General features: G+C 40.7%; 1 protein-coding gene across 1 annotated transcript in view; it reads right to left on the bottom strand.

The window, feature by feature from the left end:
* DUS4L (dihydrouridine synthase 4 like) overlaps positions 1–25,477 on the bottom strand; it is a gene marked incomplete at its 5' end in the record, with an annotated part of 100,766 nt that overhangs the window by 34,102 nt on the left and 41,187 nt on the right. The window contains 2 exons of the mRNA XM_030216755.1: positions 5,474–5,624; positions 17,337–17,437. Of these exons, the coding sequence (XP_030072615.1) occupies positions 5,474–5,624; positions 17,337–17,437 (252 nt within the window). The remainder of the gene's footprint in view (positions 1–5,473; positions 5,625–17,336; positions 17,438–25,477) is intronic.

Below are 25,477 nucleotides of genomic sequence, written 5' to 3'. Positions count from 1 at the left end.
ATGAGGATGGGGTAATGGACGGGAAGGAGGGAGAGATATCAGATTCAACAGGAAGGATAGGGGAGACATGGATGAGGATGGTGGGGGAAGAAGGGAGATATGTCAGACCTGAGGAGGGAGCAGAAGGAGAGGGAAAAAGGACAGGGTGGGAGGATGGGGAGAGAAAGATTCAGGAAGAGCAGAAGGGGGAAGAAGAGATGGACTTAAGGGAGGGCAGGAGAGATGGACTCGGGGTAGAAGGGAGAGATGTCAATTGGCGAGAGGGCAGGAGAAATGTCTGACTCAGGAGATGCGGGTTGAAGGGCAGGAAGAAGAGATGTCAGACTTAGGGAGAGAAGGTGGAATGGAGAGATAAGGCTTCGAGCGTGTGGTGGGGGGAGAGAGAGAGAGGAAGGAGATGCTAGGAATGGTGGGTCCATGTGGGAGAACCAATAGGAGGGCTGTCAAGGAAATGAGTAGCAGGAGGATAGTGAGTGCAGAGGGTAGACATGTGGTAATAGGGAGCAGATGAAAGATAAAAGGGAATGGGAGGATGGGAAATGAGATGGGAAATGTGAGAGCTAGGGAATGAGAGGAGAAAGAAAGTCGATAAGCAGATGAAAAGGAGGTGAAATTTTAGTGGACAGAGAGGCAGAAAAGAACAGAGGAGAGAGCGCTAAGAGAAATATCAGTATGTCAGAGACAGGTGTAGTACGGGAATGAAACAAGACAAGAAGAGAGAGGAAAAATAGTGGGCAGTGGCTGACGGACACAGAATTAGCAGAAGACAGGAAACTAGAAAAAAGAAACTGGGACCAACGTGATAGAAAAATAAAATGCCCAGACACACAAAGGCAGAATAAAGTGTTTTATTTTTAATTTATTAACTGGAATACGTTAGGTTGTATTTATTTATTTATATTTTGCTCACAACTTTTTCAGTAGTAGCTCAAGGTGAGTTACATTCAGGTACTCTGGATATTTCTCTGTCCCAGGAGGGCTCACAATCTAAGTTTGTACCTGAGGCAATGGAGGGTTAAGTGACTTGCCCAAGATCACAAGGAGCAGCAGTGGGATTTGAAAAATATGCATCACAGATTTCTATTTATTGTGTTCAGTGCAAAAGGAAATGCATTTGTTTTTGCTTCTCCAGTATTGCAGTATATACCGAGATTAACTTCTTGGGATTCCCAGTTCAATTTTTGTCATCGTATTTCTATATCTAATTTGAGATCACTTGTTCTGTATTAGTGAGGGTCTGTCTGTGTTTTGTGTGTGACTGAGGTGTGATATTTGTTTGCATATAGTTCTGTGTTGAGATCTGTAGCAGTCCTATTTGTTCTGTTTTACTTGTAGTAGGCGTTTTGGTATTTTAGGGCCCAGTGTAATAGTTGTAGTACTGCTGGGGAATTCTGCACCACAGTGAAATGCATAATTTATGCAGAATTCTGTACTTGCCTTGCAGAATTTTGCACAGGGAATAGAAGGCAGAAATCAGGTTTCTGACCCCCCTCCCGTTGTAGCACACATCCACAGACTGCTCCAAATTCCCTCTCCACCACTCGGCTTACCCTGTCCTCCAGATCATGTAGCATAAGGAAGAAACAAGCGGTTATACATGAGACCACTTCCTCCTCCTCCTCCTCTGCTGGCCTGGGTCCAACTACTCTATAGTAGAGTCCCGCGTGGTTCAAATAAGCACTGGGCCCAGGCCAGCAGAGGAGAAAGAAGTGCTTGGATGTGCCGCTGTTTTTCTTTCTTATGCTACATTATCCGGGAGGAAATATGGTAATGTGGCGGCAAGGACAGAAAGAATACAGAGAGGAAGGGGATGGGGGCTAAGGAGAGAGAAAGAACTAGGGCGTAGAGAAAGCTGGGGGAAGGGTTCAAACTAAGTAAGAGTGGGGAGGGTAGAACCTGAAGCTAAGCTGGAGTGAGGGATAGCTGGGCAAGCTGGAACCTGGAGAGCGATATTAATGGTGAAGGAAGAAGCTGGGGGAGTAGTTAAGCCTTATGAATGGAGAAATTCTGCACAAAAGTTACACAAATAGAGATACAGAATTTTAAAATACTGTGCACAGAATTTCAAAAATGTTTGTGCAGAATTTTTCATTTTGCACCAAATTCCTCCAGGAGTAATAAGTAGGGTTCTTGTTGTTTGAATCATAGAATTAGTCCTACTGTTGTATGACATGTTCGCTAAGTGTACGTTGAGTTTGGATTTTCTTTTGGTTTGCATTACACAAAGTAGAGAGATTTATGTTGCTATTACTCCGATGACATGAGAAACAGAATTGTATTGTGACTTTCATAGAGAAATGTCCTAGTTATGATCTGCCCTTGTTGGGGGGAGGTTGGACTTTCGTGGATGCAGAGCATGATTCCATTTAACTCATAGGAACTGCTATATTGTGTTGAACCAAAGGTCCTTGAGGGTCATATATGCAGTGTATCACATATACGGGCATCGTCCATCCGGTGTGCCCTAAATGAAAAGAGGTTAAAAATCATGCAGATCTTTCCAAATTTATACCCCAGATGCACTGGTTGAAAATCTCACTCATTGTCTTCAATAGTCCTTGTGGTGGTGAATGTCACTCTTTGGGATGAGCCACTCTTTTTATATTGTTGTGGTGCATCAGCCTCTTCTGCATTGACCAAAACTTCTGCCAGCTGCTCCTTTCTACAACCTGCTTAGTCTGGTGCCACTAAGCTATAGAGTGGGGAGCTCCTTTCTTCACTCCAGATGCTCTGGCTGCCGGGACCACATAGCTGCTAAAATCAGAGAGAATCTACTTTCTGTTTCATGTGTGGTACAGGAAGTATTCATTCTCTACTTTCAATTCCTTCACAGTGCCAGTGGTTAGAGTGGATTGAGCTAAGAAAGAAGCTCCCTTCTCTGCAGTGGATTTAGTGTGCTGGGCAGATAAGAGGAGGGGGCTGATGAGACCAGTCTGATGCTGGGGCTCGGTAAAGGGCTGGAGACTAACATGAGGGTAGGTGGGAGATGGACTTGATACAGGGGATGGGAGAAGGACAACAGATACTGTTGTGAGGGGGAAAGAAACATGGGCATATGCAGGGGAAGGTGAAGTTGGAGAGGCACAGAGATGGATAGAAAAATATTGGAGGAGGTGAGTGGATGCTGGGGAAGTAGAGAAGGAAATATGGGTGAGTGGCTGCTGGGGGAAAGGGGAAACAGAGGGCTACAAAGAGTGTTTGAGGGATAAAAGAAGGTGATATAGGTGAGAGGGTAGAAATAAGGGAGGTAAAATGGGGAATGGTAGCCTCAATAAGGGGTTAAGATATAAGAAAGGGACTGGATTTATGTTGGGGGGAGATGAATAACAGGGAGGCGATTAGAGGTAGAGATTGATGAGGTCTGGGAGGCAATGGATACAGGGGCTGGAAATGGGATACTAGAAAGTGAGTGAAATTCAGGGAATAGGATGATGGAGAAGGAATAAGAGAGGAGTGGAGATGGGAGGAAAAGGGATGAAAGTGGGGGAAGTGGAAAACTGATAAGTAGGTGAAAGAGGAGACCAAGTATTGTGGGAAGAAGGAGGGATGAAATCTAGTTACAGATTCATAAAAAGACAGATAAGAGTAATGGAGACAAAAATGAAACAAAAGTATCATTGTCAGTCAGGCATAAGGAAGAAGACAGGGCAGTGAAGAAACAGAAAATGGAAATAAGATCCTGGAAAGGGACTCAGAGAAAAGCAACAAAAGGAAATAGTAAAGAGAGAAAAGGACAGACCCAATCTGAAAAGTAAAATGGTCAGAAAACAAAGATACAAATAAATTTATTTTTCATATTTAAAGAAAGATAATGTCATCTTTGAACATGTGCACTTCTTGTATTTGGTTCTGTACTGAAGGAAATGCATCTCTGGTTCTCTAGGGTTCTGCTGTTCACAGTCTGGTTTCTTTTGTTTTCCATTTCACTTTTTTTTGTCTACAATATGTTTCTAGATAATCTCTTTTTTTATGCTAAATGATGGCATTTGTTTTCCTTGTGTCACAGGGATTAGGGATTCAGTTGATATGTAGGTTCTGTGTAAGAATCTGTAGTGGTCCATCTTTTCCAGCTGGAAAAGGGCCCTTCACCTGCTATGCTTAATAAAAGACCCACACCCCAATCCCCAGAGGTGTGGTGGTGTTTTAGATCAGTTGAAGTACTAACTTCTTGTTGGTAAGGCTAGTACAGTTTGAGTCCTTTATTTGATGCCTATATGGTAAGCTTCTATTCGCAATGTTTTGTCTTACATCACACAGTGTCTAGTAGTGGAGGGAGTTTGTGTTGCTATCACTGATTTGACACCAGTTTGTTGAGCTGTAAAGTGAAACATTATATTTCTGCTCTGTACCTCTTGTTAGGAGAGTTTTATTGGTTGACCTGGGAATGCTCTGTGAATATACAATTATACTCTATATTCTCTGCGAGTACTTGTGCTCCTCACCCCAGACCTCAGAGGTGTGCAGCTAGGTCCTGGCAGCTGCAAGCATCAGAGGACTCAACCCTGGTGGAATGAATGAGAAATATTTCTTGTGTGTGTGGCTTGACTCCATTAGGCTGTTCCACTTTGGTTTTATATACATATAATACATGAATGTATATGGTCTATATATTTCTATCACACCCAACCATCTTACTCCCTTGAACGTAGCTCTGAGAAGGGAGTTGGAAAGAGGCATAATGCTTGGGGGGGGGGGGGGGGGTTATCTCATCCCTCGCCTCAGGCAGCAGATTGCCTTGGGCTGCACTTGAGTGCTACTGTCCCTTTTAGCCACAGGAAAATACTGCTTGTCCCCTCCCTGACCCAGGCTCTTTCACCTGATAGTTGATGCTAGATGCTCCCCTGAAGGCAGTGTATGCAAACGTATGCCATGCATATTCATTGTGGATATTCCAAAAACCCAACTGGCTGGATGTGTCCCAAGGACTGGGTTAAGAACCACAGCCCTAGAAGTTTCAAAATATTGCCTATATGATGCCCACAAGTTTATGCTATATTTTTGTACAAGAGGTTCTTTCACATATGAGCCTAATAGCAATTGTTTTGCATTATGTTTTGAAAAAGGTACACTGCATACAGATGATTTACTTGTATATTATGACAGCATTTCATCAGATATCTTTTTTTAAATCACACTCAATGTTTAGAAAACTATTCTACTATATAAAAATGATTTTAATTCCCTTTTCAGAAGTGCTCAAGGCCAAGTACATAAAGATAATCAAATTGTGGAGACAACAGGATGGAAGAAACAGACAAATAAAAAGAGAGAAACTATATCCCGACTGAAAACTTTGGACTTGGACATTTGAACTGCTTTTACTGCATCATATAAGAAACGAAAATACTATACAAAGATGACACAGGCTATGGAGAAGTACAAAACATGACAGATTACAGGTTAAATAAGCCAAACCCTCAACTACACTACCTGGTATACACTTGAAAGGTTTGTGGGGGAAATTTATACTTACAGCCACAGAAAAAGCGAGAATCCTGAGATGTACAGATTTCGTTGTGATCTAAAAAGTTTCATATGGATATGATCATATGCATTAGGATAGAGCTTTGAATCTTTATCTACCACCTGTGTGGCTGAATATTTTTTCACTTCCCTCACAGCATCTGTAAACCAAAGAAGGATTCTGCTTAGCTGAGCAAATACTGGGATAGATGACTTATATTTAAGTTTAAAGGTCAAAGGTAATCATGCAGCACATTCTTTGCAGACTTTTATAAGACACCAAAATAATTAACCAAAGGTCTTAAAGAAGGTATCCCCTGTGGTCTCAACAGCTTATGCACACTATCATCTCTGTACAATTCTTATGTCGGTCTAAAAAAGGTAATTCAAAATGTCAAGAAACCAATTTTTGTCAGGATCACTTAAATTCTACAATTTATGCAGTACAAAACAAAATAAGTCTTATTATCTATTTTAATTAAAATGTAAGTAACGCACAGTTTACGAAATTAAGGAAACACTAAATTATGCCCTTCATGCAAATGGTCCAGTAGTATTTTGTGATTTAATTTTAACATTTTGATGTGGGTTTCATGCTATTTCATGTTTGCTTATTGTCAGCCTTATGTTTGTAATTTATCTTCGACAATCCATTCATTGAAAAATGCAGAAAAGAAGTTTTTAAATTACATTAAGTAAAAATATATACAGAAGTAATGAATGGAAAATATACAAAGACAAAACCAATTGAGGAACACAGGAACAATGACATCTGTATCAACTAAATATTTATCCTAACAATTTAACAGAACTCACTATCTATTATGGATCTCTTTATTTATCACCTCCTACAATTATGGCCAGTTTCAATTGAGAGGGAGCTCCAGCTGTCATCTAGGCACTGTTAGTAACTGACTCGCTTGGAAGAGTGCCTGAGAAGTTTGAAGAGTTGCCGATATACAAGAATGTGAAAATGTTCTCTCCTGATTTCTCCTATTATTGCATAAATGCCACACTGAATGGTTTCTGATCTTTAAACAACATGTAGTATTAGAAAAAGGGAACCTGAGCAAACATGCAACAGTTTTTAAATTACTACTTCATTTAATTAAGGAACAAAGTTATGCAACACCCATATCATCCATGTGAAAATGTACTGCCCCCTGATCTTAATAACTAGTTGCACCACCTTTAGCAGCAATAATTGCAACCAAACACTTCCTACAATTTGATATCAGTCAGGAATCTCAGCTCACTCTTATTTGCAGAAATGCTTTAATACAGGCACATTCTTGGTTTTCGTTCATGAATTACTCATTTCAAGTCCTGCCACAGCATCTTCTTGTGTTCAAGTCAGGACTTTGACTATCAGGCTTATTTTCGAAAGAGAAGGGCGCCCATCTTTCGATACAAATCGCAAGATGGGCGTCCTTCTCACAGGGGCGCCCAAATCGGCATAATCGAAAGCTGATTTTGGGCGTCCTCAACTGCTTTCCGTTGCGGGGACGACCAAAGTTCACGGGGGCGTGCTGGAGGTGTAGCGAAGGCGGGACTTGGGCATGACTAACACATGGGTGTCCTCGACCGATAATGGAAAAAAGAAGGGCGTCCCTGACAAACACTTGGATGACTTTACCTGGTCCTTTTTTTCTTATGACCAAGCCACAAAAATGTGCCCTAAATGACCAGATGACCACTGGAGGGAATCGGGGATGACCTCCCCTTACCCCCCAAGTGGCCACTATCCCCCTCCCACCCTCAAAAAAATGTTTTAAAATATTTTTTGCCAGCCTCAAACCCCCTACCTGTTACACTTGTGGTGGTAAATGTGAGCCCTTCAAAACCCACCACACCCACATCTAGGTGCCCCCTTCACCCGTAAGGGCTATGGTAGTGGTGTACAGTTGTGGGGAGTGGGTTTTGGGGGGGCTCACCACACAAGGTAAGGGAGCTATGCACCTGGGAGCAATTTCTGAAATCCACTGCAGTGCCCCCTAGGGTGCCTGGTTGGTGTCTTGGCATATCAGGGGGACCAGTGCACTACGAATGCTGGCTCCTCCCACGACCAAATGGCTTGGATTTGGTCGTTTCTGAGATGGGCGCCCATCTCTAAGGTCGATCTAAATTTTGCGATTTGGGCTTCCCCGATCGTATTATCGAAATGAAAGATGGATGCCCATCTTGTTTTGATAATACAGGTATCCCCACCCTTTCGTTGGGACGTCCTGCGAGGATGTCCTCAGGAAAACTTGGGCGCCCCTTTCGATTATGCCCCTCCACGTCAGTCTAAAACTTTGATTGTTTCTCCTCAGCCATTCAGATGTAGACTTGCTTTTGTGTTTTGGATCACTGTCCTGCTGCCTAGCACAATTATGCTTCACCTTACAGATGACTGGACGTTTTCCTTAAGAATTTTCTGGTACAGTGCAGAATTCATAATTTTTTCAATAATGGTTTTTCATGGCCTGAGGCAGCAAAGCATCCCCTCCTCTTCACACTACAATTAAACATGTTTGACTGTTGGTATGAGGTTCTTGTTGTAGAATTCTGTATTTGCTTTACACCAGACATAATGGGACCTGTGCTGTCCAAAGAGTTCTACTTTTGACTCGTCTGTCCATAGAACATTATCCCAAATAGCTTGGTGATCATCCAGGTGTTTCTGCAAATATGAAACAAGCATTGATATTACTCTTGGACAGCAGTGGTTTCTGCCTTGCTACCCCCTTTATGAATCCCATTTTTGCTCAGTCTGTTTCTTCTTGTGAACTCATGAACACTGATCTTAGCTAAAGCTAAAGTGGTCTGCAGTTCTGCAAGTTTTGTGACTTCTCATTCGAGTTGTCACTGTGCCCTTGAGTACTTTTTGCCACTCTTGGGATGATTCACCCCTGTTTCAAAGTGTTCTCCTTTTGGGGATAATGGCTATCACTGTGGTTTGGTGGAGTCCCAGAACTTTAGAAATGGCTTTGTAATTCTTTGCAGACTGATATATTTTGCTACTTTTCTTTCTCTCATCTCTTTTGCTACTTTTTTTTTAATTCTCTCATCTCTTCTGGAATTTCCTTTGATTGTGGCATAGTGTTCTTGTAGAAACTTTGCTGTGTCTACTTTCATTGTCATTATAAGGTTCAATAAATAGGGAGGTTTAGATTCAACAGGGCTGGCTGCAATCAACTGAATCAAATTATCCGTGCGTGGGAAAATGTGGGGTAGAAATTTTATTTTAGTTACATTTGTACCCCGCGCTTTCCCACTCATGGCAGGCTCAATGCGGCTTACATGGGGCAATGGAGGGTTAAGTGACTTGCCCAGAGTCACAAGGAGCTGCCTGTGCCTGAAGTGGGAATCGAACTCAGTTCCTCAGGACCAAAGTCCACCACCCTAACCACTAGGCCACTCCTCCACTACTATAAATAAATAAATTTGGTCAATTAGTTGATTGAGTAACTAAGGAAGCAGTCACTGAGCAATTACTTTTTCACATGCGTTGTAGGCCATCCGGGATGGTTACTTGGACTGCAGCTATGCTCTCCTGGAAACAGTTTAAAGCTCGTCCCTTGCTTTAACTGGGAAGCCGGCTAGGACTTCTGAGGACAGGACTAGTGAGGCAAAGAGCAATGGGTCTGGGGCTGCTGGACAGAGCGAAAAGGCAGTGGGGAAACCTATGCCTTTGAGAGTAGTAGGGTCACCACCTATGAGGTCAGTGACCTTCTCCACCTTGTCTCTAAAAAGACCGTCCTCTTAGCAAGGAACGTTGGCCAACCTCTCCTGAACCACTGCTTCTAGGTCAGAGAGACACAGTCACGAGACTCTGCACATCCCCATACCTATGGTGGAGAATCTGGATGCAATATAAAAAAAAAATCTTAAGTGCTCCTCGCCAGATACTTTCTGCACTCCAGCTACATACTGGCCAACTGGTGAAGCTCTGTGGTATGCTCCTGAAGGAGAGAATCCGCAAGACTAAGTGTACTACGTAGAAAAGATTTCAAGGTAAAGACTCATGTAGAGCTGGTAGGACTGGATGCAGGCAATAAGCATTGAGGCCTGATAAACCTTCCTCCCAAATAAGTCTATTGTCCGAGCCTCTCTACATGGGGGAGCAGAGGCATGAGTCCTGGAGTTCCTAGCTTGTTTGAGGGCATATTTGACAACCACAGTGTGGTGAGGCAGTTGTGCCCTCTCAAATCCAGGCTTCTGGCTACAATACTGTGTGTATCCACCTTCTTAGGTGTGACCTGCACTGAAAGGGGAGATGCCCAGTTCTTTGTCAGTGTATCTTTAAGGATAAGGTGCAATGGTACTGTGACTGCTTAAATGGGATGGCCGAAGTCATCTCCTTGACAAAAGCACTGAAAGAGAGAACCTCAGGTGGAGATAGGGAGGGATCAGAAGAGACCCATAAGACTCTTCCTCTGAATCCCATGAGTGGTCCCAGTCAGATTCCTCAAAGTGCTCAGACTGGAATGAGTGAGTCTGTGCCTGCCCCAGCTCAGTAGAACCATGTCCACACCCGAAGGGCGCGGAGGTACAGTCCTACCTTCAGACTCCAGGGAAGCTTCTTCCCCTGACATTGAGAGTGAAACTGCATGGGTTGATTTCAAACCTCTTCGAGACATCGGCACCGAAAATCTCTCCACAGGCATGGCAGGAGCCTCAGGAAGAATCTGGGGCTGATCCACATGGCGCAAATGTCCTCAATGCCTAAGCGAAGTACAACTGCAGTATCTGCACCAGCTTCTCCCTGAGCACAGCTTAGTACCACTTATCGAAGGAAGGCATCAGAAAAGGCAAGGAAGCTGGGAGCCTGAGGAGTCAGTGCCAAACTGGGAGAACCTGGCTGCTCTGAGACTTGTGCACTGGCACCTCTACCAAAGAGGAGTGTGCTCCTCGGATACTGATGATGTCAATGCACTGGTGCGCCCAGCACCGTGCAGTGAAAAGGACTGATCTTTATGCTTCTTGGGCTTCCCCCGACACTCAGCATCACAGTCCTTCGATGCTGATGAGGACAAAGTCTAACCAGTACATGTCCTCAGTGTTAGGTCTGATGCTGACCAGTCCCAGGGCCTACTTTCAGCGCATGATGTTGAGAGAGGTGGAGACTTCCTTGATGCCAGTGCACTCCAAGTGGTAGTCGAAGTATGAGCAGCCATTGTGGTCTATGCTTCTGATACGGATATCGATGAACCGGCCTTAAAGGAGCCAAAATGTTTCTCCTGTTGGACTGTTGTGCCCTCTGTGTCCTCAACATCATTTTAAAACAGAGAGAACAAGGGTTAGGCTCATGGTACCCAATGCACCATGAGTGCAGGTTCGTCACAGAAATCACCTGGCTACACTGGGCACACCTCAAAGCCACTGGTGGTCTTCTTAGACATCGAAAAAAAGAATCGTGGCCAAATGGGCCTACCAACTTGTGAAAAAGAAAGGAAACTTGAAAAGCCAAAAATACTAAAAAAACAAAAAGGACACAAAACAAAATAAAGATTATTGAGAAAAGACTTACAAAGGGAAGAAAAATACCTGCATGGGAAGGCACTGCAATACGAGAGAGAAAATACGCACTGTGAGGAGGATATGAAGATGCGTCCTCCTTGCTCCTTGGAAAAATGAAGACGGAGGGACCTGCGCTCACACATCGGGCAGGAAGGCACGAGTATATGTGTGGTGGGATGCTGCTAGAAATTTCTACATTCATCTCGCTAGTCAGCATCTGCACTGGACTCTGTCGGATGTCACCCAGATGTGAGAATACTTGGCCCAATTGTCCTCTAAGACAACTAATGGTAATACTAACAATTCTAAAATACAAAAGGTTTGTGGTGAGTTACAACACCACCTGGATACTGGTTCAAAAACCATGGAAAAATCACCATCACAGGTCTGAAAACTCCACAAATGCAAAATTTGTGTCAAAATCAATAATTTGTTATTCCCATCTCCTACTATATGATTTCATATGCATTACCATCTTCAAGAGATTTCATTTTTAAATGTATCAAGATTATATAGGACTTTCTATCTCGCTCATCAAGCACATGTCTGAGCAGTATACAATCTAAAATAGAAGGGGAGAATAGGAAACAAAGAATGTCATCAAAGCAGGGGGAAGGGAAAAATACAATTTTGATAAGAGGTAAGGGGGGGAGGGGAGAACCAGAGCAACTGTGCAGTCCAGGCTCGCACAGGTCATACCCCACTAGCAGTTATAAACATCAGTAAAAAGTAAGGTTTTTCAGGTGTGTCTTAAAATTTTGCAGTGATGTTTGAAGCCTGTTGCAACAGCAGGTTCGAGTTCTGGACCATGAACTGAAAAAAAAAAATAGTGACGTGTACAATTTCTCTAAGGAACAATGAGTTGACTTTGCTGAGATGTTTTAAGTGTTCTAAATGGAAAATATGGAGTTAGATATTGGGAACAAACAGAGGTCCACCAGAAATCACAATTTTATTTACTGTTATATGTGGTACGATGCGAGATCGGTAATCAATGAGCCTCTTTCAGCAATGGTGTAACATGATCATATAAAGGTGAGTCTATCTGAAAACTCTTTTGTCAGTTTTTCATAAAGTTACTGATTGTAACACTTTTCTTAAACTAGTTCTCACCCACTACTTCTGAAGAATAGGTAACCTTTTTCACAATCTGTTCTGACATGGCAGATTTCCAATCCCAGAGATTAGTACTGTAGAAGAAGCTGTCAGCTAGAGGATACCCTAAATCTATAGTGAAAAATAATCTTTTAAAAGACCAGCCTGAAATGACCGAGATTTAATGTCCTCCAAAAAAATGGGCACTGATGATGTCAATACCTGCGTATTGCACTATACCACAGATTTTTTTTTTGCGAGGGTTATTGGTAAATACTGGCACCTTTTGGATATTCATGATCGTTTTCATTCTGCTAAGTTAGTAGCTTACATTAGGGGACGTAACTTACAAGACTTGTTATGCCCGACTACAGCTGCAGTGTTCCGAATTACTGCTTTGGATGTTGACGAGAGAGGGAGGGTGGGTCACTTTAAATGCTATCAATGTAGTTTTTGCGATATGATGTCTGAATTCACAGAATTCTGCAATCTGCTATATAGAGAGCAAATTTCTAAGATGCTTAAGACTCGACTGACAGAACAAATATTGTACCAATAAGTTTAAATTTATTCAAGATTTGATATACTGCCTTGAATTTGAGGAGGTCAAAGCGATGTACAATTTACACAATAAATAAAATAGCAGGAAAGGATCTACAAAGCATACAGGAAAGATACTCAGTTAATCAAGGAATCAAGGAATTAATCATAAAATATAAATGTAGCTTAAAACAACTGGAGGCACCACTGGTTTGGATTTAGATAGGATTTATTAATTTTATATACCACAGTGTTAAAGCAATTTATAACGTAAAATTTCAATATGCTGCTTAAATGACACTCCTTTGAACAGTTATGCTGCTTGGTCATTATCTTAAACTTAACCCCTGGGGAGGTGACTTAAAGAAAACAATCTGCTGTAGAGAACAATGGATTTTCACATTTCTCTTGAACTGGCTGGTTTGAATGCCGCAATTGAACAGAAATATTTTTTGTGAACTGCAGCCTCTCAAATCTGTGTGGTTTGATTGGTAGACTAGGTTTCTAGTCAGCCAATCAATGACAGGCTATTAGACTGCAAGCATGTTATTATCTCTCTTTAACGATTGGGAGTACTAAATTAATGAATGCCTTTGATGTTAGCACCGATTAGTTTTGCGTCCCTGTTGCCCTAGATAGTTTATACATGAGACCTGCTGCACACGTGAAAGTTAGGTATTTAACTTTACAAAATCTTTTCTTTTGTTATGGACAATGAATATAAAATTATTGATTTTGACACTAATTTTGCAATTGTTTGTGCACTAATAATGTAGTAGAGTTTGCAAGTCCTGTGATGCTGATTTTTCCCCATTTACTAATATACAGGTTTTATTGTAACTCATCAAGGTCTTTTCTCAACAATCTTTTTGATTTTAGGGTTGTTAGTATTACAATTATTACAAGCAGGCAGCTAGGGTTTTTTGTTTGATTCCATTAACCATACTATTTAGCCAGCATCAACATTAAATTTAAATTCCCACATACTCCATATAAAACATCATTAAAAAGTAGAAATCTCATCCTAACCTGAAAATTTCTCAAGGTGCACAAGATTTTAAAAAATGTATAATCATCATCTTTATAGGAAATCAAACATTTACATAGCAAAGGTTAATACCCCCCCCCCCCCCCCGCAAAACAACAAAAATAAAGACCAAAAATGTTGCTCTTAATGCTAACACTCCTGTTTACTAAGGAGTGCTAGTGTTTTTAGGGCCCCTTTTACAAAGCGGCGGTATACCGCTTACTAAACAGGAAGTACCGCCGAGCTACCGTAGCAGCCTGGCAGTACTTCCCACCCCCCCACCCCCAAAATGGCCGCGCTGCAAGTGCTTTACTTGCCACATGGCCATTTCCTGCAGAAAAGAAAGACGACCCTTTTACCAGCTGCAGTAAAAGGTGGCCTCAGCATGCGTCAAAAACATGCACCACCAGCGTAGATCCCTTTTGCCGCAGTTTGGTAAAAGGAGCTCTTAGTGCGCGATAATTTTTAGCACACACTATTAGTGCGTGATAACCGAGTAGATGCCCTAATATTCCTACGGCTGTCTACATGGTTATCATGCACTAAAAACACTACCACAGCTTAGTAAACAGGGCCTTCCATGAGACATCTGGAAAAATTTAAACCTTTTGCTGACAAAACAAGGAACCTTTTTTTTTTACCCTAAAATAAAACTTCATAATCAGCATTTTATCAACCTCAGAAGAAAAAAGTGGCTAAAAGGGTGACTCTAGAAGAATTTTTCAAAAAAAAGCAGATGAATTTCCTCAGTTGACACCAACCAGCTTATTTTCAAAAGAGAAAGACGCCCATATTTTGACCCAAATCGGGAGATGGGCACCTTTCTCTCATGGGCGCCCAAATCAGTATAATCGAAAGCCGATTTTGGGCGCCTCCAACTGCAGTCTGTCGCGGGAACAAACAAAGTTGACAGGGGAATGTCTGAGGCGTGGTGAAGGCAGGACTGGGACATGTTTATCGGCTGAGGAGAGATGGGCGCGCTCAGCCGATAATGGAAAAAAGAAGGGCGCCAGAAGCAAGAACCTGGGTCACTTTTTTGGACCCTTTTTTCTCACGAACAAGTCCCCAAACACTGCCTCAACTGCCCAGATGACCACCGGAGGGAATCGGGGATGACCTCCCCTGACTCCCCCAGTGGTCACTAACCCCCTCCCACCAAAAAAAAAAAAAGAACTTTAAAAACATTTTTTCCAGCCTCTATGCCAGCCTCAAATGTCATACCCAGCTCCATCAAAGCAGTATGCAGGTCCCTGAAGCAGTTGTTAGTGGGTGCAGTGGACTTTAGCCAGGTGGACCCAAGCCCACCCCCCCAACCTGTTACACATGCTGCTAAATGGGAGCGCTCCAAACCGCCCCCAAAACCCACTGTACCCACATCTAGGTACCCCCCTTCAGCCATAAGTGCTATGGTAATGGTGTAGAGTTGTGGGCAGTTGGTTTTGGGGGGGATTTGGGGGGCTCAGCACCCAAGGTAAGGGAGCTATGGACTTGGGAGGTATTTTAATATTTTTTTTTTGTTACAAGTGCCCCCTAGGGTGCCCGGTTGGTGTCCTGGCATGCGAGGGGGACCATTGCACTACGAATCCTGGCCCCTCCCACGACCAAATGCCTTGGATTTGTTCGTTTTGAGCTGGGCACCTTCGGTTTCCATTATCGCTGAAAACCAATACTGCCCAGCTCAAATCCGCCCAAATGCGATGCATTTGCCTGGCACAAACCATATTATTGAAACAAAAGATGGACGCCCATCTTTTCAAAAATACGGTCTGGCCCGCCCCTTCGCGTACCCGTCATCAGAGATGGAGATGGGCGTTCGCATTCGATTATGCCCCTCCAAGACATCCAGGTCACCCTCAGTCATATTCTGAACTGAGGTCTGATTAAGGACATAATAATTTTAGATAAAATCAATTTGATCTGAATGGGCAATATACCAAACATCTTTAAAATTCTTCCTTGATAAAATTTCAGGAGCGAGGAAATTTAAAAAAAAAAACATAAATTGTTCTTCTTCATAAGATTTTTTAATGCCCCGATTTTATGATGTAAATTGAGGCTATCTTTAATGGGTAATGTCCTCCCAAGTTGCAAAGAGGTCCAGGTTTCTAAACTGGAAAAATATATATTCAAACATCTGAAATTAACAGCATGTTCACCAAGCCTTGCCAAAACTTAATTTGCAAAAGAGAATAACTGATTCACAGTCACCTGAAGTAGCAGTTCTGTCCTACTCACAACTTCCTAAATGTCCTTTAAAGATATATTATGATGGGCTGGGGTTGAAAAAAACCCCACTGAATCAGATGGAAATAACTTTGGCAAAGTTCAGGATAATGGATTAACTATAATATTAAGAGAACTACCATCTTTTAATTTAGGAACCCCCATAACTGGGTATACAAGATCAAGCCTCAAAAAGAGAGAGGGAGTGGAGGAGTATAATCAGCAGAGTTGAAGATGCTCTTTGAGAAAGAGGAGAGGTTGCAACTTTCAAGTCCAAAATTGAATTGCACTAGGAACCAGATGTTTATCCATAGGGCCTCTTACAACTGGCATAGACATTGCAACAGCCTTCGACCGCTCCTTGTGCTTACTTACATAGATCCCAATGCATACACAATCACTCCCAGCACAAGGCAAGTTCAATTTATATTAATACAGAGCCACAACTAGCATTCATGAATCTTCTGCCAGAACTCAAGGAAGCTATACCAGTTCTCTGAGTGTCCACCAGGTATCCAACTTGGCTGGTAGGGGGCAAAATGAAATGGCATTCTGTTAGTAACTCATTCTGTTGACAATGAAAACAAAATAATTACAAAGGAATTGTGAAGGGCATGCCTTGTATCTGCCTTGTCTTCTGAGAATAGGAGTGGCTGATCAAGGCATGTCAAATCGCTCCTATTCTGTAGGTGTAGTTCCTTTGGGACCCTACATGCCTGCTGTTCCTCTCCTCCTGGGAGCAGCTATGGAGGCGGCAAATCTTAATGTCACCCCAAATCCTTGCACTAGTGGATCAAGTGCAACAGTATCAATGTTCAGTCCTGCTCTAGTAACATGCCACATGTTTGTCCTGTTTGTCTGGCCTTATTAGATTGTAAGCTCTGTCGAGCAGGGACTGTCTCTTCATGTTCAAGTGTACAGTGCTGCATAGGTCTAGTAGCGCTATAGAAATGATAAGTAGTAGTAGTAGTAGGAGCTGCTGAGAGGATCCCAAAACTGTGGGAGTAGCTGCACAAACAAATGAGCAGTGGGGAGCACAGGGAGGAAGCTAAAAGAATAGATATGCATTAAAATGCTGTCACCTATTAGGCCCTCTTTCATAATATACAGCACCACATATTTAACTTAGTAGTTTATGTATAACAAAATTCAAAAATAAAAATATTCAATTTAGAAAAAGGAGAGATTTACATATACAAGCACAGCAATACATATGATAATTTAAGGGGCACGTGGATACATTTCATCTCCTGGATCTTCCCATTTCCTGCTACAACAATTGTCCAGGATCAACAAATTGCCAGATTTTCACCAATATTATACAGAAATGCTCCTCATTCTAGAAATAATCAGTTACAGCATATACAATGCACTTTCCCTTGACACATGCATATTACGGGCCCTTACTTGCTGTTTTCAGCTAGAATTAGTATGTTTGGAAAAAGTATAATAGTGATTTTTTTTACAGTGTTGCACTGTTACTTACCAAGAAACAGGACAATCAGTATGACTATGACTGTAAGGAATGCCTTATTCCAGTAAGCCCCAATTGTATTCCATAATTGGAATTTAAAAATCTTCTCCCACCTGAAAGAGGAAAGTGTCACATTCCAGGAAATCAAATATAAAGCAAATAATTTGCCTTTATATAGAACACACCCATTAATTCTCATCACAGAACAATGTATAGCCTGTTCCAGTACTATAGGCTGCTAATTGTCCTTCGGTTGCTTGATCCTCATGTTTATCGAACTACTTAATGAAATTCTACCCTAATCAGTCATGACTTATATACAGCTATAATTAATTCTACATGGTCAAAGGATTAAGACAGCAAGAAATCATCAAGAGCTAGAATTGCATTACAAATAATACTGGATACTGATGTTGGATGAAATGAGGCTACATAGTTTCTTCTAACAATACACAATACAAAGAGAAATCCTAGTCACTGCACAAGAGTGCCACCTTCTGATAGGATTTAAGGAACATGACTGTATACTGGATTCCAAAGGGAGCCAGGGTGTGTGTGGGGACCCTTATTGAGGGCTGTCACCTCAACATATAGGGTATAAACACAGGGATTATCTACATTCCTCTCCCCAGGGTAGCTGCATGCCATAACCCCAACCGAGGACATTTCTAATTTAAATAAGGGACAAGGAGAAACCGACAGGTAAAATAAAGAAAACAAACAACGCAAAAAAAAGTTTTTGAATTTAAAAGAAAAGTTATATTACAAGACTGTAATAAGTTTTCAGGAACTTTTGGCTAAGTGTACAAAAACTGGTATTCCATCCTTGTAGTTCAATCTTTTTAATTAATTTATATGAACAAAGAAACATTAATTCCCCCGTACCTGAATTAAAAGCAAACCCACTCTTATGCTGCTAGAGTAGCTGAATGGGCTTCACTACCATGTTATTTTTAGCCCCCTCCAAACTTATGTAGATTCTCAAGAAGTATGAGCCACATTGTGAACATTTTCAGTTAGCGTTATTACATCAGGCACTGGGACTTGGAAACTTTGTAGCCTACAAGCCTCCATAACACAGTGATTGAGCTGCAAAAAAGTAAATTGCTGAGTCATAGGGAGATGGAGCATCTCTACTAATACTTGAGAGCGTACAAAATCCTGTTCATCCATAATGTCCGGCAAATAAAAAAAAAATATTTTGCTGCATCCAGAATTTCCAATGAAAGGAAGACCTGATAATCTTGAACACCAGACTATATCAGCTTTTCTGGTTAACTGTTGCAGCACACGTTGAATTTAAGATGCTGTTTCTCTTTTAAAATTCTGTATGGGTATAGTCCCGATTACTTGTTCACCTATTTTCCATTTCTGACTAGGTCTCATTCCACTTGCTTTTTGTACTTGAATCATGTTTGCCTGTTTCATGTTAAGAAAAAGCAGACTGGTAAACATCTATTTCCTGAGATTGCCCCAGGCCTTTGGAACTCTCTGCTTGTTGAAATGCGGTTAAATGTAATTACATGAGGTTTAGAATGCTACTCAAGACCTGGCTTTTTATAGTTTTACAGTGGACTTTTCTCCTTAGAATTGGTTCCTTCTTTGTGATGTTTTAAGTTGAATATCTGTTATTTGTTGCATTATGTCCTTGTTTTGTAATTCCTTCTCTCTTTTGCCAGCTAGAGACTACTAGTTTCAGATGGTATATAAACACATTACTATAACAGGGCCATTAATGTATCTGACCACATTAAGGGTAATTCTACAGCAGGGCACCCTGATTTATGCACCACCTGAGTGCATAAGCGTACAGAATACTGTAACATTTGCTGATACCCATGTATTCTGTAAGGGCACGCGTGGCATAGCACCGGTGTTCTTTGCAGGACCTTCTGAAATGAGCACGCCACCCATCTGCTTTAATGGAAAATTTTATACTACTGTGCAGTATTCCTCTGAACCCACCTGGCTACTCCTTTGTGCCACCCACCTGGCAAACATTTCTGGGAAGAAAGCAGAACATATAAATGGAAAGGGGGGGGGCATTTACATGATGAGAGCATGGGTGGGGCTGCCACTTACACATGCAACTTAGAATACAGTAACATGCACCCCTGCTGCATTTGGTCGTCCACAGTTACACCAGGTCTATGGCTGGTGTAACTGCAGACACCCAAATGTAAGATGCACCAACATTGGATTACGATAGCATTCTATGAAGGTTAAATGAAAAGTAATGCCTCCACCTCCATAACTTTTGTTTCATTGAAGGTATTGTAGATATTATTGCGAAGACATTTTAAGGAGCTATTACAATTAAAGTTGATGATATGAATTTTTCTGATTGTCGATATACTTCTGTGTCAGCTGATTCAGTTTGAGGTAGTCCAACAAGTAGTAGCCAACAATTCTGATTCCTTAAATTCGACTGTCTTCCTGGAAATCTCTCAAGAGGTAATTTCCACAAGGCTACTCTCTCAACTGAACAGGAAAAAATTTGAATTCTTAAGACCTATTTCTGTAGAAGACATATTCAGTTCCATTGCCAACCAGTTTGGATTTTTCCAGATGTGGTGAGGGTAACAGTTGCATCATCAGGAATTTGTTAAAGTGAAAGACAGAGCGACTGCGAATGGAGGTTTTTCGCAGTTTCCCTAAGTGTTTAATAACTTTAAATGTTATATGTTACGTATACTTTGATCTGAGTCAGCTTGAAAGATTTTTGAATGAAAGGGAAGGGTGACATAGTGGGGGTTTATTGATATTACTGGCAAGAATTTTTGACGGCTTTAGTTTTATTTTCTATATCCTGGTTGACTACTAATATTTTCCTTTCTATGTACAACTGCTCTCCATTAATGTGGACTATAATGTCTTTTATTTCAGAGGAATAAGAAAGATTGGGAGTAAAACGTGGACTTTAAGAAGTTACAGCCATGGATGGATTTAAAGAGAATACAAGCAGTGATTGAGCTTTTGGAAAAGGCAAAGCTAAGTGCACATATAGAACTGTTCAACCTGGCTGACGTTTTTGTATTTTTCAATGTTGAATTACATTTTTTCTTCTTTTTTAGACCTATTATAGAGTTTTATGGGTCAAATTAAGGATTTGATGAGCATTTGAAATGTGAATTTATAAAATTGTTTTTTTCCCATGAGCCTGAACATTGCAGATTTTTCTCTCATGATTAGATATAGATAGGAGAGTTTTTCTCTGCGGTGTTGGGTAGGTGGTGGTAGCCGATGATGAATGTCAGTCAGTGGTGTCCTAATTTGAAAAAAGGTACCCTGGGCTAATGAGGCTACATATAATTAAATGATATTATATTAGTTCAAAGACTCATTAAAATCCTGGTGATTTGGAGCAATAGGATAGAATTTAAGTAATGGAAATGTATACAAAAATTTCACAATTAAAAAAAATGAATGTACTGTAATGAAGAAAAACAAAACAAAAATAATGCTTGAAACTTGCTCTTTTATTATATGTATTTACTTTTCTATATAGTCACAACCATTTGCCATACATTTCTGCCAACAATGGACAAGTTTTTGAAAGCTGTTAAAGAGACAAGATGTGCAGTTCTTTTGCAACTAAAAAAACGGGAGACAAACTCTAAAAGAGAAAAATCCCATTCCAAAAAAACCGAGTGAGACAAGCTTAAAATACCCACAGAGTAACAAGGAGTATTTAATTCTACTGAAAAAATATTACCAAAAGGAAAATTTGTACACAGCAAAAATGCTTGAACAAAAAAAAACCCCCCCAAAACAAACAGCGTCCCACTTCGTCAGTGATTCCATAAATCAAACCTTGCATCAACTGATGTTTGTAATCCATATTCATATGTACCATGAATCCTCAACAAGAGCCTTGTTTCGCTTGACTGCTGCATCAGTTCTGCCCTCCTGATGCAGAAGTCAAGTGAAACAAGGCTCTTGTTGAGGATTTAGGATTCATGGTACAAGTGGATTACGGATTACAAACGTCGGTTGATGCAAGATTTGCTTTATGGAATCGCTGATGAAGTGGGACGCTGAAGCGTCAGGTAAGTATTTTTGTTCAAGCGTTTTTGCTGTGTACACGTTTTCCTTTTGGTAATATTTTTCAGTAGAACTGAATATTCCTTGCAACTGTGGGGTTATTTTGAGCTTGTCTCACTCGGTTTCTTTGGAATGGGATTTTTCTCTTCTTACAGAGTTTTTCTCCCATTCTTTTTTCTGGGTGATGCAGGCCTATGATAGTAATTGGGACTCCTGATACAAAACAAGTGCACTGACAGCACTGTTTTGGAGCGTTGAGGCCTAATTTACTAAAACTGATAAGCCTTACCTACTGGATGCACAGAGTATATAGACCTTCTGCTCCAACCATAACCATGTTGGTACACTGTCCTCCCATTTATCACTATCCATAAACCACCAAGGCATTTGCCTAAAGATGCAACTATAGTAAATTTAAGATAGACTTCAAATCCTGTTTTTATTAAAATTACAAATGAGATTGTTTTCTGGGAGCATACTGTGACATATGGCTGCTGGATATTGGGAACATGTGTGTCAGTGGACTTATTGGGATGTCTAATCTCTGAAATTCAATCTTTTCTGTCCTATCAGTTACTGATTTCTTTGCTTGTATGTAGTCTATAAACTGACTTGCTTGTTATGAAAGCAGCATTGTCAATAAAATAAACCATAGAACTATGTAGATTTGGAAAACCTACCCCAAGGCCTTATCCATCAACACTTTCTTTAGAGCCCCCACCAAAGGTCCATCAATCTCTCCCTTCTTACCTCTCCTGCCTCTGCAGTCCAGCATCTCCCTTTCCTTTCTCTACCCTTCCAGCAGTGCAGCATTTCCCTTTCCTTTCCCTAACCCCTCCACACAGTCCAGTATCTTCCTTTCCCTTCCCTACTCCCTCAGTCCAGCATCTTCCTTTCCTTATCTTTCCTCAGTGATCAACAGTTCACTAAAAAATGGAGATACTAGTTAAAGGGGGGGGGGGGGGGGTGACAGAACAGTTTTTTCTTTTCTTTTTTTAAGCCTGTAAAACTGCCTTAATTCTTGAAGTGTATTTCTCTAGTTTGACTAGCAGGTGATGCATGTTTATGCTTAAAGCTGTTATAGAAAAGCGAATGCTCCCTCTTTAGTTTCACTCATTAAGGAAGTGATCTACTGTACTGTGAGCAGTAAAACTTGTTGTTCTGAGCTCTGATTGGCCCAGGAGCTCATTTTCATTTGAATTTTTACTGGCTTCTTCCCCAGTCTTAGCCCGGGAGAAAAAAAAAAAGAGATGAATCTCTTTGTTGAGGCCTTGTGATCAGTTATATTTGAAAATCTGTGAGCAGCATATTTCCAGACCCCCACAGGTACTTTTTAGAAAGTAAACAAATGTTTAGATAGTTACCTGTTATTGTTTGCTGATTTGCACTATTTCTGTTCATTGTTCAATATTTTTAAGACAATAAACACTATTCAGTTTATTGCCTCTGCTGTCTGGACTGATAAAGAATCCTGGTGGTTTGTGTGTTGGGTCTGTGAATGCTTTCTGAGAATTGTGGGACCACTGGGGGTGTGGCGCCAGTAACCTAGAAATCACTGGGGATAATTTGAGAGCAGGAGACTCAGTCGGTGGGAGGATTAGTGTACAGCACAAGCAGTAGGTGCAGGCAGACCTGAGTGTGATGAGGATAGACCCTCTACGTGGCCACAGGCGGGTGGCTAGGCATTTCGTGACAGGGTGGAGGGGGGTTGAAAGTACAAGAGAATAGGGATACACAGATCAAGATGCTTTACTGCAGAGAGAGAGAGAGAGAGAGAGAGAGAGAGAGAGAGAGAGAGAGAGAGAGAGAGAGAAAGAGCTGTGGGACATGTACAGGGACCCAGTGAGCTGGTATGTCAAAGGATGCATCAGAATACATAACAGCCTTGAAAAAGAACAAGAAAGTAGTTGGGAAATGTACAGAAAATATGGAATGATAGGTGCAAATGGTTGCCTGCGGGAGCTCATCTATTTCTACTTCTGGTTCTGATATGCTTTGCTTTATAAAGACTTGGCTGCAGTGAGAAAAGGAACAAGTGCTCTCTCCATGTCTGCTAGACAACAACTTGGTATTCTGTAAATATATAGGCACTGCTGTAAAGGTGAGGGTGTGGCTCTTTATGCTGCCGATTCTCTTTCATTTATTCAACTTCAAGCATTTTCAGTTATCCAGAATATCTTTGGAGCACCTACTCATTTGCTGACTCCTTTAGGAGACCTGTACAAAGGAGGACCTTGGTGTAGCATTTATGAATGGGTCTAGAAAAACATCTGCTTTGTGATAAAATATTAGAAGATGCCTACTTTCCACTAGCTGACAAAAGTGGCAATATGACGTAATCCTCAGGGGTTCACCTTTCACTTGACTGCACTAACTTCTGTTGGTGTGCAACAGCATTTACACAATGTAGACAGAATGCTTTAAAGTTACATATGTGCTAAGAATAGGGTTCTGGGCTCCCACTAACATCTATTTTAGTTTACAGAAAGTCTTCCAGTTCTCAGAGCCAAAATTATTTGGGGTCAAAAGAATGCCAGATCATAAAAATGTATCTATGATTTAGAAACGATTCAATAATTAGAGCTTATTTTTGTCTACTCCCAATCACTATTTCTAAATCAAACTATACTTTGATCACAAGCGAAAAGTAATACAATTTTAATATCTCTAAATATAACTTATGATAAGAATCCACCTTCTTTTATACTTTATAAACTTTATATATCAGGAAATAAATCTCAAATTTTTGATATATGCTCAGAAATCAAAATTTGCAGAATGTATCTATGAAGACCATCAGCACTCAATTTCCATCATAGTATAGCAACCTAGACAGAGTCAGTGTGTCACCTTAACCATGTTACAATGAAGAATCCCTGATGAAGCCGGACGTGGTAACGTTGGAGCTAATAGATGAAGTCGGATGGATCAGAACGCCAATGACAGTGGAAGATTGTGATATCATCAAGCGAAAGATAAGTTGGAGATATATAAATATATACACTGACTTCTTTGGATATATAGAATTGAAAGGACTTTACTTAATAGACAAATCTATGGGACTGTGCTATGATGGAAATTGAGCGCTGACAGTCTTCATAAATACAAATTCTGCACATTTTAATTTCTGAGCACATATAACAAATTTATGAGATTTTTTTTCTGATATATAAAATTTATAAAGTATAAAAAGAGGTCGAATCTTATAATAATTGATGTTAAGAGATACTAAACATTTAACTTTTCACCCAAAATCAAAGTATTCATACTTTATGACTGAACATATAAAAGAAAGTTGAAACACATTGCAAACGTTGAGTATGGAAACAACACAAAGTGCTCAGAGTACATCAAAGGTCCATTCCAATAGTCTGGTTTGAATCTGTATGCTATGGGAAGGTGAAAGAGTCCCCACTAAATTCCTGTACTCTTTTGTCAGGGGAATATGAACAGAAAAATCTCTCAAATATTCAAAACAATTCAAAATATAAAGTAAAACTAGACTTAGCCATAACAGATTCGAGTCAAATTGTGTGGCACCAGGCCAATCAGTTTTAAAAATACACTAGGCTAGTGAATATAAGTCAGAATACAAAGGAAGGCACATTCTCCACCAGGAAGTAATCAAATAATTAAACTGGTCTGTAGTTTGAGCAAAACATCCCTTAGTTTTAAACCACTGAGTCTCTTTGGAGAAAAGTGGTATAGAAACAGAAATACCATGCTGCAACAGTCATTGAATGTTAATATACAGGGTTTACCAAATCTATACATGTGACCCCCATGGCCTATTGGTTTTCAATCCTATGCAGAATATGCATAAGGAGATTAATGTGCATACATTTGATGTGCAGCAAATGCAAATATATCACTGTGGATGTCCTGAAAATCTTACTAGCTGTGCTCACCAAGTCAGGTTTGGGAAATCCTGTTATACAACTAATGCATTTAATTCCTACATAGCTCAACATGTACAGCACCACTAGAAATGCATCACATTTAAAATAAAGTTGTATTGTATATTCTTCTTTTAGTTCAAATCTCTTTATTAGCAGTTTTCCTTAACATATAACCAAATCTCAACAAGATCCAAATCCTGTATACAATCT

Source organism: Microcaecilia unicolor, chromosome 10 (assembly GCF_901765095.1).
Source record: "Microcaecilia unicolor chromosome 10, aMicUni1.1, whole genome shotgun sequence".
Taxonomy (NCBI): Eukaryota; Metazoa; Chordata; class Amphibia; order Gymnophiona; family Siphonopidae; genus Microcaecilia; species Microcaecilia unicolor.
Note: the sequence above shows the minus strand (reverse complement) of the source record. Positions and strands in the feature narration are given on the sequence as shown.